The following is a 16704-nucleotide window of genomic DNA, read 5'->3' on the forward strand; positions in this document are numbered from 1 at the left end:
TACAACCTGATATCTCAAGTTTGCTGACTCACGGGAGTAAGCACGCTAGTGAATGTCTTAAAAACCCATGATTTTTGCTGTTTTTTGTTCTAGTCCAAAGCGTCACAAGGTGGCGATCCTGAGCAAAATGAAGCCTCAAGAAAGCATAAGAAAAAGAAAGAAAAGTCTAAATCGAAATACGAAGTTTTGACCATTCAAGAGCCGCCAAGGATTGAAGTACATTTATATTTATGACTCACCTCGTATGACGTAACAGTGGGTCTGTTGTGATAGAAACGTGGGTTCGTGCTGGCTTCCGAAGGGAAAGTCTCCATTATTTTCTTTAATAGTCTTTGCCCAGTGCTACAGAAAACAGTTGTCCCCCTTCTCCTTCACTGTGGTGGCCCGGCGTGGTCCCCGAGTTGGCACGGGCGCCCAGCGAGCGCGACAGTGCGCGAGCGGTCTAGACACGGACTGCCGCCTGGGGTCTGGTAGCGTGTGTACCGTGGGGCTCACGTTTACCCTCAGTATCTCGTTCACCTGGTCTTCCCTTGCCTTGACCTGCTGGCTTTTGTGGGGCCTGCTTTTCTATCCAGCAGTGTTACTCTCGTGTGCTTTACTCTGGAGAGAAAGTTAGAGTGCCCTAACTCCATCGGGGGCCCTGGCCGAGGGAGTTACATCCAACTTCCAGCGTTGCTCTGTAAATTCTTTTCCTGTGGCGCCCCAAGAAAGCCCGTGTCCTGCACGGAGTCGTGCTGGCTTCTGACTCAGTTCCGGACTCAGGGGCCTGGCTCCTGGCGCTGGCAGAAGCGTGTCTCAGCGTCCAGCATAGGGCCAGACCTGACACTTTCCTGCGTACTTAGAGGCTCCTGGGGCTCCTGGAACATCCCCCCCGAGGACTTTGGGGTCGCACGTTTGAAGACCTACGACCCTACAGAGCATTGGTTTGTGCCAACGAGGAGCTCGTGTGTTTGTGCCCTCGTTTCCCACATAACTTCTGCAACTCAGCTGAGATGTTAACAGAAGCACGCAAGATGCTTTTAAATGGCGGGAACGTCGTCGTTAGAGGCCCCCTGCCCTATTTTCTAGCTTGGGGTCAGCACACGAGACAGGGAGGTTCTGTCTCCTGAGTCTAGACTGACCAACACGCTTGCAGCCTATGCCCAGGGGGTCAGGGGCCCCCATGTCCTCAGGACCCTGCTCGCTGCCCTCTGGGGCGGGGCGGGGGGGGATTACAACATTGCTCCGTAAATCTAAGAGTCAGACAGTGTGGGGCTGGTGTGGGTGCCCTTGAGGACTTGTGTGGGGCTCGTTGCAGACAGAAGGACGTGAGCAAGGAAGGGCTTGCACCTAGGCACACTTGCTCCTCGTGTTCCGCGGATGGCTAAAGGGTGTGTGGTTTGCTCAGGATGCCGAGGACTTTCCCAGCCTGGCTGCCGCGTCTGAGCGCAGGGACCGAGGGGCATCTCCGCGACTTCAATCCAGACAGCAGCCACAGGTAATGTTCCGGTCGAACCCGTCACCACTCCAGGCTGAACTTTTCCTGCTCGGCTAAACCTTATTTTCCAGATTTCTTTATGTACCAAGACAGGTGGTTTGTTGTGATTCATTCCTTCATTGGAGAATCACATCCAGCATGTTGACATAAACGTGCTCTAAGCTCAAATGTTTTGTCATATTTGTACCGAGACTTGGTCACTGACTGCCACTGCTGTGTCAGAAAGGAGGGGCACAGGCTGCTGGTACGGGGGGACAAGAATTCCTTTGTGAGGCAGCTGTGTCTAACGGAACCAAAATAAGAGAGCCTCTAAGATTCATACAAAGTGAAGAGCTGGGTCCCCTTGAACCCCCGCCCCCCCCCCCCCCCCCCCCCCCGGTGGATTCAGGGCTGAACTTGGGATTCGCCTCCTAGATGGAGAGGTTGCACGTGGCCGGTGTCTTCTCTCGTCTCCAGCATCTTCGTTGTCCTTTCGCCTTTTGAGGTGGAATAATTTCACATTTGCGAGAAGTAAAATTCTCAGCCCGTGTGCAAATTAACAGGATTCCCGTGTCATAACTGGGTCACCTTCCATCCCTGCCTGCGGAGGTCTCTGTAGCAGGTCTATGGGGCCCTTTGTGTTCGCCCCGGACATGGGCCCTCGTCCAGGCAGGAGGGCAGCAGTGGGGGTGCTGGAGTGCATGCATGCAGCAGTCTTCCAGACAGAGCTTACACTTGCTGAGTATATCCCACTCTGTGCCTAAATTTAATACTTACCTGCTGTGTGTATTTTGAATCCTCTCCCCATGACTTCACGGCATTCAGTTGACTCACCTGGGCAGTTGCAGACTGGATGGGTGAGTCAGTGACACCAGTCACTTAGCCTCACACAAACTTTTGTTGCCAGACTTCCTACAGGTCTTGGTTTTTTATCCATAAGTATGCACTCTTATTCACAGCGTAGCCGTAGACTGAAATGTTGCTGGTTTAATTATAAACCCAGGGCTCTGAGAGGAGGAGGAAATAAACAACCATGGCAGTAATACTGAAAGATAACGTGGGGGGCCCCTGGGTGGCTCAGTCGGTTAAGCATCCGACTTCGACTCAGGTCATAATCTCACGGTTTGTGAGTTCAAGCCCCGTGTCGGGCTCTGTGCTGACAGCTCAGAGCCTGGAGCCTGCTTGGGATCTTCTGCCTCCCTCTCTCTCTGCTCCCCTCAGCTCATACCCTGTCTCTTTCTCAAAAAATAAACATTAAAAAAAAAAAGATAATGTGGCATCGTCTGGGATTTCTTTAATTTTTAGAAGATTTTTACGGTCTCTATGAATCTGTTTCATTTTATCTTGTAGAGGATTGTCACAAAGTAAAGGGTTGTGAGAAGTAGTATTCTAAATAAACTTCTGATTTTTTAATTCCTTAGAATAATTTTAAAAACAGTGGAAAGAAGAGCCAGGTTCCAGTACAGCTGGATTTGGGGGGGATGCTGGCAGCCTTGGAAAAGAAGCAGCACGCCCAGAGCGCAAGAGCGTCCTCCAAGCCGGTGGTGTTCTCGGGTAAGGGTTTTTGCATCCCGACTGCCCTGTGACTGTTGTATCTTGTAATCAGAGGTATTTCTGTAGAATCCAGAGTGCATGGTAGTGGGATAAGGAGAAAGATAACCAGCAGGATGGATCGGGAGTCCAGAGATAAACCCACATATGTATGGGTGGTGAATCTTTAGCCAAATATGTTCATTAAAAGAACAGGGAACACTTTTAAAGATGGTGCTGGGACAGCTGGATTTCTACACACCACAGAAAACTGGGCTTCTGCCTCATGCCATATACATCATTTTCCTCAAAATGGGGCAGTGACCTAAGTGTGCGAACTAAACCCGTAAAAATGCTGGAAGAAAAGAAAAGTCAGTTTCGTGACTCGTAATTAGACAGTGAACAGGACCACGTAAATAAAAACCAACCGAGGACTTCTGTGTACCAGAGGATATTTTCAAGAAAGTGGAAAGATAATTTACTTGCAGGATGTGAGACCATGTTTGCAAGTCACATATCTGATGAGCGTTTGATGTCCAGAGATCTACGAACTCTTCCTACAACTCAGCGATAAACACCTGCTGAAAACCAGGCAGAGGCGTTGACTCGCTCCGCAAGAAGATCCACACGGGACCAGGAACCCGTGAAAAGATGCTCCAAGGATCAGTCACCGCACAAATGCAAGCGAGCGCCTCAGCGAGCTGGGTCCTCACACCTGCTGTGGTCGCCGCAGTCAGACACGGGAAGTAGCAGGCGTTGGCGGGGAGGTCGAGAGATGGGGGGCTCCCGGGGACGTGAGATGCCGAGACTGACTTGGAAGCCGGCTGGCAGCTCCTCAGAACGCTAAGTGCAGGTTGTCACGTGCCCGGCAGTTCCATTCCTCTGTGCCCCCGGAAGAGTTGAAAACAGGGACTCGGACGCGTGCAAGCCGGTGTTCGTAGCGGCTTTATCACCACAGTTAAAGGCGGAAGCCCCCACGCCCCGGGTGTGTACCCGCGCAGACGGCTACTGAGCGGGGTCCAGGCGTCCGGTGGCCGCTCCTCAGCCTTGGCAAGGAAGGCGGCCCTGCCACCCGCGCCCACGTGGGTGGACGTGACAACGGTGTGCTGACGAGACGAGCCAGCCTCCGAAGGGCACGTGGTACGGGAAGTATCCGGAGTAGACAAAGACGCAGAGAGTGGATTAGAGGGTCGTGGGGGTTGAGGGTACGTGGACTTCCTGTTGAGCGGGGACAGACTTTCCGTGGGGGCACGAACATCCTTGGGGAATGGGGAGCGATGATGGTCGCTCAACACTGCGCGTGATTGATGCCCCGGGTTGTGCGTTTCGGAATGGTTAAGAGACTACATTTTTACAAGTTACTTAAACGTGATGACTTTAGAAGTGACGGTTAAGTATTGCAACACTCGGATGCTCAGGGGCCTGAAATGTCTACTCTGGCCCTTTAAGAAAGGGACCCCAGCGGACCCTGGCCCGTCCGCCCGTCATTTTTTTTGTGTTGTTTTTGTTTTGTTTTTTTGCTGTATTTCCAAGTTGCACATTGCCGACGTTGCCCCCGCCTGTGGGGGCGTGCACGTCATCGCCTAGAGCTCAGCCTCCGCTTATGGGTCGTTTCTCTTTGGAGGCGAAGCACGCGTATGGTGCGGTGCGCACATCCTGGGTAGGCCCTCTGCAGGGTTTTGGCACACGCAGACCTGTGGGACCCAGACTCCCGTCAGCATCCTCGGGAGCTCCCTCCGGCCCCTCCCAGCCCGTCCCTGCCGCTGCCCCAGGCAGCCCCGTGTGGATTCTAGGTCTGCCACAGAATCGTTTTTCCTGTCCGAGAGCTTCGCGTGAAGGGACTTGGTGGTACATGCTCTTTCGTGTAAGGCTTCTTTCGTGCGTTTTTGAGATTTACTCACGTCGTATATGTGTGTCTGTCGTTCCTATTTGTTTTTCATTCAGGTGATGTTCAGGTACCACAAAAGTACGCATTTTAAAGGACACAGTTCGGTGGCGTGGAGTTCATCCACAGCGTTGTGTGGTCCTCGTCTCTCTGGTTCCACGTTTCCATCGTGCCAGAGGGAGACCCCACCCAGTCAGCCCTGCATTTCCCCAGCCCCTGGCAGCCACCAGCTCGCATTTTCTCTGTGCGTTTGCCTGTTCCGACGTGCTCGATAGACAGAATGGTGCGATTGTGTGACCTTGCGTGTCGGTCGGCTTTCACGGAGCAAAACACGTTTGGGGTTCGTCCGTGTTCCTGTGGGCATTTGACTGGCTTTCGTGGCTGACTTGTAGTCCAGCGGCCACAGGTGTAGCCACTTACCATCGACGGACATGCCAGTGGTTTCCCCTTTTGGCTGTGTGAATGATACTCTTGTGAATGTTCACGAACCAGTACTTGAGTATCTGGTTCTGATTCTCTTGGGAGTGGAATTGCTGGGCCACGTGGCAGGGATATACTTCCGTCGGTGAACATCCCCGACCGTTTTCCGTACTGCTCGTGTGTGTTTTACGCTCACCGGTGACGTGTGAAAGTTCTGGTTCTCACCGACGTTTGGTCACGTCGGTCTTCATTCCAGCCATTCTTGGGGCGGTGGGGGGTGCAGGTGGCGTATTTTTGAAGCTGAAAATTGGAAATGCTGTCTCTCCTGTGGATCGTTTTTGTACGGGCCGCTGAGTGGTACGTACCGAGCATTTCTGAACCGCATTCTTGTGGCTACGGCAGGAGGACGGTTGTGTGCTACTTTCATGGTGATGTTTACTAAACGCCCAGCGTACAGCCCTGAAATATCTGAATGCGGTTAATTCAGCCGAAGTACAGGGGTCGAGGCACCAGTAGGCAGCATGTCCCCCATCCGGTGTCCCTCCCTCGTGCCGCGTCCCTAGGACCGCCTGCCGTGGCACCACCAGTGGGGAGTGCGCAGGAGGCACGGACTCCGGGCACGGCTCAGGCTGAGCGTCAGGGGCACCAGAATCACTGTTGGGGGGGGGGGGTTGTTTTTAAGGAGCACTTGGTAGGATTTTTTGTTTGGTTCTTGTTTTTCACTTTTTATCGTGGAGGGTAACGGAAGGGAGAGAAGGCGGTGCACCCTCCCGCCACGTGCCCCTTACCCAGCTCCGGCACTTGTCAGCGCTGTGTCGGTCTTGTTGCATCTCTGACCCTACCTTTTATTTTCCTGAGGTGTTTTAAAGCAACCGGTAGGCTTTATGTCATTGCACGCCGGAGGACCTCGGTGGCGGCCCTGGCTGATGGTGGCTGTGTGTTTCACCGCACCACTCTGCCATCCTCCAGCGGTGTGAGGGCTTGTTTCTTATTAGCATCGAACGTCCAGCCCCTATTTCAATTTCCTGGACTGTCTCAGTGATGCTGGTAGTTGCATTCTTTTTTTTTTTTTTCAACGTTTATTTATTTATTTTTGGGACAGAGAGAGACAGAGCATGAACGGGGGAGGGGCAGAGAGAGAGGGAGACACAGAATCGGAAACAGGCTCCAGGCTCTGAGCCGTCAGCCCAGAGCCCGACGCGGGGCTCGAACTCACGGACCGCGAGATCGTGACCTGGCTGAAGTCGGACGCTTAACCGACTGAGCCACCCAGGCGCCCCTTGTTCTGTATTTTTTAATGGGATGGTGAGTCAGGTGTGGCCACAGGAGGAGACAGAGGAGAGGCTCAGGAGAACACAGTTTTATTGTACTCCCAGGTTCTTAGAGACAGGAGGTGTGGCCTTGGCTGGCAACAGGGTAGACGGCAGGCACAGGGCAGGAGCAAAGGGAGGGCTTTTAGAGGCCTGATGATTAGTGATGTTGAGCATCTTTTCATGCACCTGTTGGCCATCTGAATGTCGTCTTTGGAGAAGTGTCTGTTCGTGTCTTTTGTCTTTTTTTTTATTAAAAATTTTTTTAATGTTTTTATTTATTTTAGAGACAGAGCACGAGCAGGGGAGGGGTAGACAGAGAGAGGAAGGCACAGAATCCAAAGCAGGCTCCAGGCTTTGAGCTATTAGCACAGAGCCCAACATGGTGCTCAAACCCACAGACTGAGATCATGACCTGAGCCGAAGTTGGACATTCAACCAACTGAGCCATCCAGGCACTCCTTTTGGGTTTTTTTTGTTTTGGGTTTTTTTTTTTTTTTCTTTTTTGGTGTTGTGTAAGTTATTTATGTATTTTGGATACTAATCCTTTATTGCCTATGTCATTTGCATGTAACTTCTCCCATTCAGAAGGTTGTCTTTAAGTTTGATTGCTTCCTTCACTGGGCAGAAGCTTTTTATTTTGATAAAGTCTCAGTAGTTTTGTTTGTATTTCCCTTATCTCAGGAGACATACCGAGAAAAATTCTGCTACAGCCAGTGTCAGAGAAATTAGTGCCTATGCTCTCTTCTGGGATTTTTATGGTTTCAGGTCTCGAATTTAGGTCTTTAATCAATTTTCAACTTGTTTCTGTGTATGGTGTAAGAAAGCAATTGTTTCATTACTTTGCGTGTAACCAGTTTTCCCAGCACCATTTGTTGAAGAGACTTTTTCCCATTATATATTCTTGTCTCCACTGTTGAAGGTCCGTGAGCCATACAATTGTGGGTTTATTTCTAGCTTCTTTATTCTGTTCCATTGATCTGTGTGTCCGTTTTTGTGCTGGTTCGATTACTACAGTTTTGTGGTAGAGCTTGAAGTCTGGGATTATGATACCTCCAGTTTGATTCTCCTTAAGATTGCTTTGGCTATTTGGGGTCTTCTGTTGTTCCATACAGATTTTAGGGTTATTCTAGTTCTGTGAAAAATGCTTCGATGTTTTGATAGGGGTTGCATTAAATCTGTAGATTGCTTTGGGTAGTATGCACGTCTTAACGATATTTGTTCTCCCCACCCATGAGCATGGAATATCTTTCCATTTGTGTGTGTTATGTTCAGTTTCTTCTACTGGGGTTGTATAGTTTTCAGAGTACGTGTCTTTCACCTCCTTGGTTAACTTTATTCCTAGGTATTTTATTATCTTTGCCGCAGTTGTAAATGGGACTGTTCTTAATTTCTCTTTAGTCTATTTCATTCTTAGTGCGTAGAAATAGAGCAAATTTCTGTACATTGATTTTGTATCTTGTGACTTTACTGAATTCATTTATCAGTTCTAGTAGTTTTTGGTGGAGTCTTTAGAGTTTTCTGTATGTAGTATCATATCTAAAAATAGTGAAATTTTGACTTTTTCCTTACAGTTTGGAAGCCTTTTCTTTCTTTTTGTTGTCTGATTAACGTGTCTGGGACTTCCAGTACTTTGTGGAATAAAAGTGGTGAGAGCGGACATCCTTGTCTTGTTCCTGACCTTAGGGGAAAGCCCGCAGTTTTTCACCATTGAGGATGATGTTAGCTGTGGATTTTTCATATGTGGCCTTTATTATGCTGAAGTGTGTTTCCTGTAGATCTACTTTGTTAAGGCTTTTTAACATGAATGGTGGTTGTAGTTTGTCAAATGTTTTTTCTGCATTCGTTGAAATGATCATATGGTTCTTATCCTTTCTCTTGTTGATGTGATGTATCACATTCATTGATTTGCAAATATTGAGCCCCACACTTACATCCCAGGAATAAGCCCCACTTGATCGTGGTGAATGATTTTTTTAATGTGTTGTTGAATTTAGTTTGCTCATATTTTCTTGAGGGTTTTTGCCTCTGTGTTCATCAGTGATGGAGGCCTGCAGTTCTCTTTCATTGTAGTGTCTTTATCTGGTTTTGGTGTCAGGATAATGCTGGCCTCATGGAATGAATTTGGAAGCTTTCCTTCCTCTTTTATATTTTGAAATAGTTTGAGAAGAATAGGTGTTAACTCTTCTTTAAATGCTTGGTAGAATCCACCTATGAGGCCCTCTGGTCCTGGACTTGAGTTTGTTGGGAGGTTTTTGATGACTGATGCAGTTTCCTTGCTGGTAATTGGTCTGTTCAAATTTTGTATTTTTTCCTGATTCAGTTTAGTGGAGGTTATATGTTAGTAGAAATCTATCCTTTCTTCCAGGTTGTACAGTTTGTTGGCATATAATTTTCAATAATATTCTCGTGTAATCCTCTGTGTTTCTGTGGTGTTAGTTATTTTTCCTCGTTCATTTCTGATTTTGTTGATTTCAGTCCTCTGTTTTTTTTCCATGAGTCCGGCTAAAAGTTTATCGCTTCTGTTGATCTTTGCAAAGCATCAGCTCTTGGTTTCGTTGATCTGTTCTATTGTTTTGTTTTGTTTTTTGTTTAGTTCCCATATCATTTATTTCTCCTATAATCTTTATGATTTCTTTCCTTCTACTGGTTTGGGGGGTTGGTTGGTTCTTTTTCCACCTCCTTTAGGTGTAAGGTTAGGTTATTTTAGACTTTTCTTGTTTCTTAAGGTAGGCCTGTATTGCTGTCAACTTTGCTTTTAAAACCACTTTTGCTGCATCCCAAAGGTTTTGGACTGTCATGTTTTCATTTTCATTTGTTTCCGTGTGCTTTTTGATTTCTTAGTTGACCCATTCATTGTTTAGTAGTATGTTGTTTAACCTCCAATTATTTTTGGTCTTTCCAAATTTTTCTTTGTGATTCTTGGTTTCATAGTGCTGTGGTTAGAAAAGATGAATGGAATGACTTCTGTCTTTTTGAATTCGATGAGACTGGTTATGTGACCTAATCTGTGATCTCTTCCAGAGAATGTTCCATGTGCGCTTTGAAAAGTGTGTATACTCTGTTTTATGATGAAATGTTCTAAATATATCTGTTGGATCCATCTGGTCAAACGTGTCATTCAAAGCCGTTGTTTCCTTGCTGATTTCCTGCTTGGATTATCTGCCCATTGCCATAAGTGGAGCGTTAAAGTCCCCTACTGTTAACGTGTTACTATTGATTACTCCCTTTATGTTTTTTAGTAGCTGCTTTGTGTTTGGGCACCTTCACGTTGGGTGCGTACATGTTTACAGTTATTGTCTTGTTGCATTGTCCCCTTTATGAGTATAGGGTGTCCTTCTTTGTTTCTTGTTTTAGTCTTTGTTGTAAAGTTTATTTTGTCTGATAAAAGCATTGCTACCCTGGCTATCTTTTCATTTCTCTTTGCAGGATAAACACTCTTCCATCCCTTCCCTTTCAATCTGCATGTGGCTTTAGGTCTGAAATGAGGCTTTTGTAGGCAACATTTAAGTGTTTTGTTTTGTTTTAGTTCATTCTGTCTTATGTCTTTTGACTGGAGCGTTTAGTCGTTTACATCCAAAGTAACTATTTATAGAAACATGTTCGTTGTCATTTTGTTACTTGTTCTATGATTCTTTTTGTAGATCGTCTCTGTTCCTTCTCTTGCTCTCTTCTCTCATGGTTTGCTGGCTTTCTTTAGTGATATACGTAGAGTTCTTTTTTTTTTATTTTTGCATATGTGTTACCAGTGTTTGATTTGTGGTTGTCATTAGGTTTCCATATCATATCTTATACATAGTTTGTATTGAGTTGTTGGTCACTTAAGTTTGAATCCTTTCTAAAAGCACTAAATTTTTACTCCTTTCCCACTGTGTTTTGGGTATATGGTGTCATAGTTTACATCCTTTTATTTTGTGAATTCTTTGACTGAGTTTTATAGATAATGCTTAATTTTACTGCTTTTGTGCTCCCTGCCTTTCTTACTCTTGCTTATGTGGTTTTTCCTTTCCACTTACAGAGGCCCCTTTAAAATTTCTTGTAGGGCTCGGTTAGTGGTGATGAATTCCTTTAACTTTTGCTTGTTTGGGAAACTCTTCATCTCTCATTCTGTTCTGAATGACAGCCTTGCTGGCTAGGCTAGAGTGTTGTCAGCTGCAAGTTTTTTTCCTTTCAACATCTTGACTAGATCGTGCCACACTCCCTTCTGGCTTGCAGAGCTTCTGCTGAAAAATCAGCTGATGACCTTATGGGGTTTCCCTGGTATGTAACTGTTTTCTCCCTCACTGGTTTTAAAATTGTCCCTTTATCAGTAATTTCTGCCATTTTAAGTTTTTTGTTTTTTATACATTTATTTATTTTTGAGAGACAGCGAGAGACAGAGTGTGAGCAGGGGAGGGGCAGAGAGAGGGGGAAACACAGAATCCGAAGGAGGCTCCAGGCTCCGAGCTGTCAGCACAGAGCCCGACACGGGGCTCGAACCCACAAACTGTGAGATCATGACCTGAGCCGAAGTCAGACGCTCAACCGACTGAGCCACACAGTGCCCCTCTGCCATTTTAGTTACTAAGTATTTTGGGGTGGACCTCCTTGCGTTTATTTTGTGTGTATGGCAGGGGAGCTCTGTGCCTCCTGTGTCTGGATTTTTGTTTCTTTCCCCAGATTTGGGAAGTTTTCATCTATTATTTCTTTAAATTAGCTTTCTGCCCTCCTTTCTCTTCTGGGACTCCTGTAATATGAATGTTATGACAGTTGATGGTGCTGCTAAGTTCCTTTCCTTAGTCTTTTTTCATTTTTTATTCTTTTTCTCTCTCCTTTTCTACTTGATGGTTTTCGTTTCCCATTGTTACGTTCCCCAGGTCACTGATCGGTTCTTCTGCTTCCTTTAGTCTACAGTTTATTCCATCTCGTGCGCTTTAATCCAGTTATTAAGTTCTTTGTCTCTGATTGGTTCTTTATTTACATCTTCTCTCTCTTTTGTCAAGGGTGTCACTGAGGTCCTCCACTCTTTTCTCAAGTCCACTGAGTTTTTTTTATGACCATTACTTTAAATCTCTGTCAAGAATATCATTTAACTCCATTTCACTTAGCTCTCTTGCTCCGATTTTGCCGTGTTCTTTGTTTGGGACATACTCTTCTGTCTCCTCGTTTTGTCTAATTCTGTTTCTGTGTGTTAGGAAAGTCAGCTGTGTCTCCTGCTCTTGGAAGTCGTGGCCTTATGAGGAAGAGGTTCTGCAGTGCCCTGTGGTGCAGTGTCCCCTGTTCCCTAGGGCCTGGCGTTTCAGGGACGTCACCTGCACGTGTTGCATGTGCCCTACTGTTGTGGCCTAGGCACTTTTTCCTTCAGTCTGCAATGGCTCTCTGTGCCTGTTTTGGGCAGTGTTTGGTCCCAAACAGTGTTGTGAGTGTTGCGAGCTCACCAGTCAGGGGCTGCTGTAGGCTTGAGTCAGACCGGATGTTTGCCAGCAATGTGGTAGCACCGACCGAACTGCAGGGAGCTTTCCCTGTGTTGTCTCCTGAGAAGCTTGTGTTGGTGGGTGGGTCCTGCAATCAGACCAGATGTCCGACCCCTGCCCACTGCTGGGGCCACAGTCGGACCGGTGTGTGTGGTGATTGTCCCCTATCCTGGGGCAGGAGTCACTTGGGAGTGGTGCTGGGCTCTTGTGGAGTTGCTTGCTCACTGCCTGGCTTGTGGCACTGGTTTGGGTGGGCTTGGGCCCAGGGCACGTTGGAGGGGGAGATTGACAGGAGAGCTCTGGGGCGGAGCTCCTGATACCAGCAAGGTCCCTGCTGGTCCGCTGCCACTGGGGACCTGCGGTGCACAAGGAAAACTCCCGGAGGCGGGCCTGGATGCAGGGGGTAGGTCTGCAGAAGAGCATGGGAGTGAGGGGCACAGTGCTGGCAAGGTCCAGTCCACTGTGGGAGGGGGCCTGCAGCTCTGCCCCAGAAAGCTGCCGAGGCCAGGGTCGGGGGGCAGGTCCTCAGGAGAGGGCAGGGCTGGGGTGTGGGCAGGACACAGTGTTACCAAGCAAGGTGGAGAGTGTTCACTCTGTGCTGGTTCCCACAGGTTCCTGGGTGTCTCGGCTGGGGGGTGGGGGAGGGAAATGGCACCTGCCAGCTCTTTTGTTCTGGGGGAAGTCTTCCGAGGATCCCTGCCCCTCCGGCGCATGCTCTGAGATCAGTAAACGTATCTTCCTCCCGCGTACCCCAGGCCTGTTTTCAGCCTGCTGCTTGTAGGCTGTATCTCCGCAAGGCTACCGTGCCGTCTCTGTGAGGGTGGGTCCCCGTCTCCCGTAGCCCTCCAGTTCTCCCGGCGCAGAGTTATTGATTCTTAATGTTTCAGGTGCTGTGCCCTGCTTGACTAAGAACCCACAGTGTTTGACCTGTCCGGTTTTCAAAGCCAAGTGTGGTGATTCATCTTACCACTGTGGGTTCTGGGTGTCTGGGGTGGGGTCTCCTCTTCTCCACTCTGCACCTGGTACATTTCTCCCTCCTGTGTACGGTCCTACGGGTCCATTTGGCTCCAGGCCGTGTCTCCATCCTTCCCACCATCTTTGATGTGGCCTCTTCCATACATATAGCTGTGGAGAGTCTGTTCTGCCTGTCTTCAGGTCCTTTTCCGGGTTATTTACACTCACGTGGCTGTCATCTAGGTGTAACCATGGGATGGGCTGAGCCTAGGACCCGCCTACTCTGCTGTCTTCCCCAGAAGTGAGATTTAGCCTTAAAAGACCCTAGGATTTTCAAAATGGTCAATGAGCATTGGCTTCAACTTAAAGTCACCAGCCACATTAGCCCCGATGAGACGGCCGGCCCGTCTTTGGAAGCTTTGAAGCCAGGCGCCGACTTCTCCTCTCCAGCCACGGAAAGTCCTAGGTGGCATCTTCTTCCTATGGGAGGCTCTGGCCTCGGCCCCGAACACCTGCCGGTGAGTGCGGCCGCCGTCGTGATTCCCTCAGCCGGATGCTCTAGGGAACTTGCCGCAGCTGCCCCTTCTAGCACTTCCACGTCGGGGTGACGGCCTCCTTCCTCAGACCTCCGGAAACCACCTCCGCTCGCTTCAGACTCGTCCTCTGCAGGCTCCTCACCCCTCTCAGCCTTCCCGGGACTGAAGAGTCAGGGCCTCGCTCTGGGTTAGGCTTCTCGGAAGGGAAGGCTGCGGCCGGTTTCATCTTCTGTCCAGACCACTAAAACGTTCTCCGCATCAGCAGTAAGGCTGTTTTCCCTTTTTTTTTTTTTCTGTTAAGAAATAGAGGGGCACCTGGGTGGCTCTGTCAGTTAAGTGTCCGACTTCGGCTCAGGTCACGATCTCTCGGTTCGTGGGTTTGAGCCCCACGTCGGGCTCTGTGCTGACAGCTCAGAGCCTGGAGGCTGCTTTGGATTCGGTGTCTCCCTCCCTCTCTGCCCCTCCCCCTTTCCGAATACCCTAGGCCTGTTTTCAGCCAGCCTGCTAGGGCGTGTGCGCTCTCAAAAATAAACAGTAAAAAAAATTTAGAAAGGGCATGCAAGTGGTGGAGGGGCAGGGGGGAGAGAGAATCTTGAGCAGGTCCCAGCACAGAGCCTGATGCAGGGCTTGATCTCGTGACTGTGAGATGGTGACGTGAACCGAAATCAAGAGTCGGACGCTTAACCGGCCTAGCCACCCAGGCTCTCCCGCTTCTACTTTCTTACTGTCTGTGCGTTCATGGAGTGGCAGTTAGCGCCCTTCAGGAACCACCGTGGCGGTCACAAGAGCTCTAGGCCTTTGGCTGGTCTCGGCTTTCACCGGGCCTTCTTGCGGCTGAGCATGTAGAGGCCATTGGCGGGATTGTCAGCTGGCTTGATTTCAGTGCCGCTGTGTCTTAGGGCCTGGGGGGGCCCAAGGAAGGGGACAGAGACCGGGGAACGGCCGGTCAGTAGAGCAGTCAGCGCATAACACTTACCGATTAGGTTCCGCGTCTTACACGCGCGTGGTTCGTGGGGCCCCGAACAGTTGTGGTGGGAAGTCCCAAGATCACTGGTCACAGGTCACCACAAGCAGTAATAATGATGAAAAAGATTAAGATCTTGTGCGAATTGCTGCAGAGAGACACGGGGTGCAAATCTGACTGGAAAAATGGCGCCGGGAGACTGGCCAACACACGTGCCTGTGCTCCGGGTGCCGTCGCGCTCTGGCCTCCACTGTCGTCTGCGAGACGGCAGGTGCCCCTGCTCCCGCTCCTGTTGTGGTGAACTGCTGTCCCCCTGCTCTCTGTGGTCGACCTTCGGCACTGGGCCCGGGCGCGTGTGGTGTGCATCTATCTCCGTGCGCCCTGCCTTGGCTGTGCCTTTGCTCTGGGCACCGATGCTCTCCTCAGACTCGGGAACTTTCAGGCCTGTTTCTCTCGTCTCCCTCACCCCACGTTATGCGTGCATCAGTCTGCGGTCCGTCGCCCCACTGTCCTCAGGTTGGTTCGCGTTTCTTAATCCCTTTGAGTGTTTTCTTGGAACTGAATCGCTTGTATTGATTCCTCTTCGTCCTCACTGGCGTTTCTGCCGTGTCAGGTCTACTGCGGGGCCCTCTCCACGGTTTCTATTCATCGAATCCCTGGCTTCAGATGTGCTCACACGTTTGCCTCGAGTCCCTCGTCGGCCACGTCTCGCAGCTAGCAGCGCTCACCCGGCTTCTCTTCTCATCCTTTTCTGAAAGTCTCAGAATTTCTTGAGAATAGTGAACATTTTAGTTAGCATGTTGTCACAGCTCAGGATTCTGAATCCTGCCACCCCCACCCCCACCCCCGAGAGCAGTGATGGCAGTGGTTTCGTTGGGGGTTTTTTAGTAACTGCGCAGGTCTGAATCTGAGAGCTCGCTGGTGTCTCAGCTCGGTGGCTTTTCCCTGTTCCTACTGTCTGTGGCGCTCCAGGGGTCACTCCTGCATCTGCACGGCACACGCACCGGAGGTTGTGCTCAAACGCGTGGAGATCGCACCGGCGCCTCCACCCGTGTGGTCACAGGTGTGTGTTCGCTTGCGGGCCGTGCTCAGGCCGGCCGTGGCTCGGGGCCCTGGGACTCGTGTGATGCCTGCACACGCACGAGGGCTCTGTCGCCGGCAGGGATGTGGGCGGCCTGGCTCTCGCCCTGCCGCTTGCCCGCAGACGACCACCGCCGAGGCTGCCTGCCCTGCCTGCTGCCTGGTCACCTCTCTGAACGCTCACGCTCTGAATCCAGCAGCCCCTTCCGGCAGAGACCGTGAAGCTGCAGGTTTTCACGGGTGCTCCTCCGCCCTGGTGCAGCCAGCTGTCGGCAGGGAGAGAATGGGAGCACCCCGGACTTCGATGGAGCACCGGTAGAGCTGTGTCGTTTGCTGTCAGCCTTTGGTCGCGTCCGAGGGGGCTGACGTGATCGGTCATGACAGTTGTGTCCCGCTTGGTGGCTGCTCTTGGGGCTGGGGGTTGGCGTCTTCACTGTGCGTGTGGGAGGGATCCCAGGCGACCCGCTCACGCCGTGTGTGGAGAGTCGCCTGGCGGAGGGCAGACGGGAGGGGCCCAGGTGGCGGGAGTCACAGGAGCCCGGCGGAGGTCCTGCCTCGGGAGGTGGCATTAGGGACAGAGCGAGCGGATGTGAGCAGGGTCAGCGGCGGGGGGGGGGGGGGGGGTTCAAGAACGGCTCGTCGCTTGTACGTCTCAAACCGACCGTGGGAGCACAGCTTTGGAGACCCCAGCAGCTGCACGGGGCTGGCGGTGGCTTGGAGCCGGAGTGCAGACCCGTTGTGTGCCGAAGCAGGGCACCCGGTGTGCCGCCAGGGAAGACGCCAGTAACCTCTGTATTCCAGACCCGAGGAGGGCAGGGAGATAGTGGGGTCCTTGACGCTGGATGGTGGGGACGTGGGGGTGTTGTCCCGTTCTCTTTTCTGGGGTGTGTGTGTGGAAATGGTCCCAGAGAAAGGGAAGAGAGGGTTTCCTCGCAGCCAGAACGAGCTGGGAAGGGGAGCAGGATGGGAAAGCACAGCGGAAACGGCAAGGCACAACTGTGATCTTGTGTGGATGGTGGGCTGATGTCACCAGCTGCACAGGAGCTGATCGAGGAGAGTGTATTTATGTCTGGAAAACTCGAGAATCCGCTAGAAGAATTCCTAGAATCTTATAAG

At 50.3% G+C, this 16704-nt stretch overlaps 1 protein-coding gene across 3 annotated transcripts in view; it reads left to right on the forward strand.

Moving 5' to 3' along the window:
* Positions 1–16704, forward strand: part of SECISBP2 (SECIS binding protein 2) — a 40853-nt gene that overhangs the window by 14586 nt on the left and 9563 nt on the right. For all 3 annotated transcript variants that reach the window (XM_047100835.1, XM_047100853.1, XM_047100843.1), the window contains exons 8-10: positions 94–216; positions 1388–1477; positions 2878–3010. In XM_047100835.1, coding sequence (XP_046956791.1) covers positions 94–216; positions 1388–1477; positions 2878–3010 — 346 coding nt within the window. The remainder of the gene's footprint in view (positions 1–93; positions 217–1387; positions 1478–2877; positions 3011–16704) is intronic.

This window comes from Lynx rufus, unplaced genomic scaffold (assembly GCF_022079265.1).
Source record: "Lynx rufus isolate CCGP_SWC_20201006 ecotype Redwood Valley unplaced genomic scaffold, mLynRuf1.p SCAF_10, whole genome shotgun sequence".
Taxonomy (NCBI): Eukaryota; Metazoa; Chordata; class Mammalia; order Carnivora; family Felidae; genus Lynx; species Lynx rufus.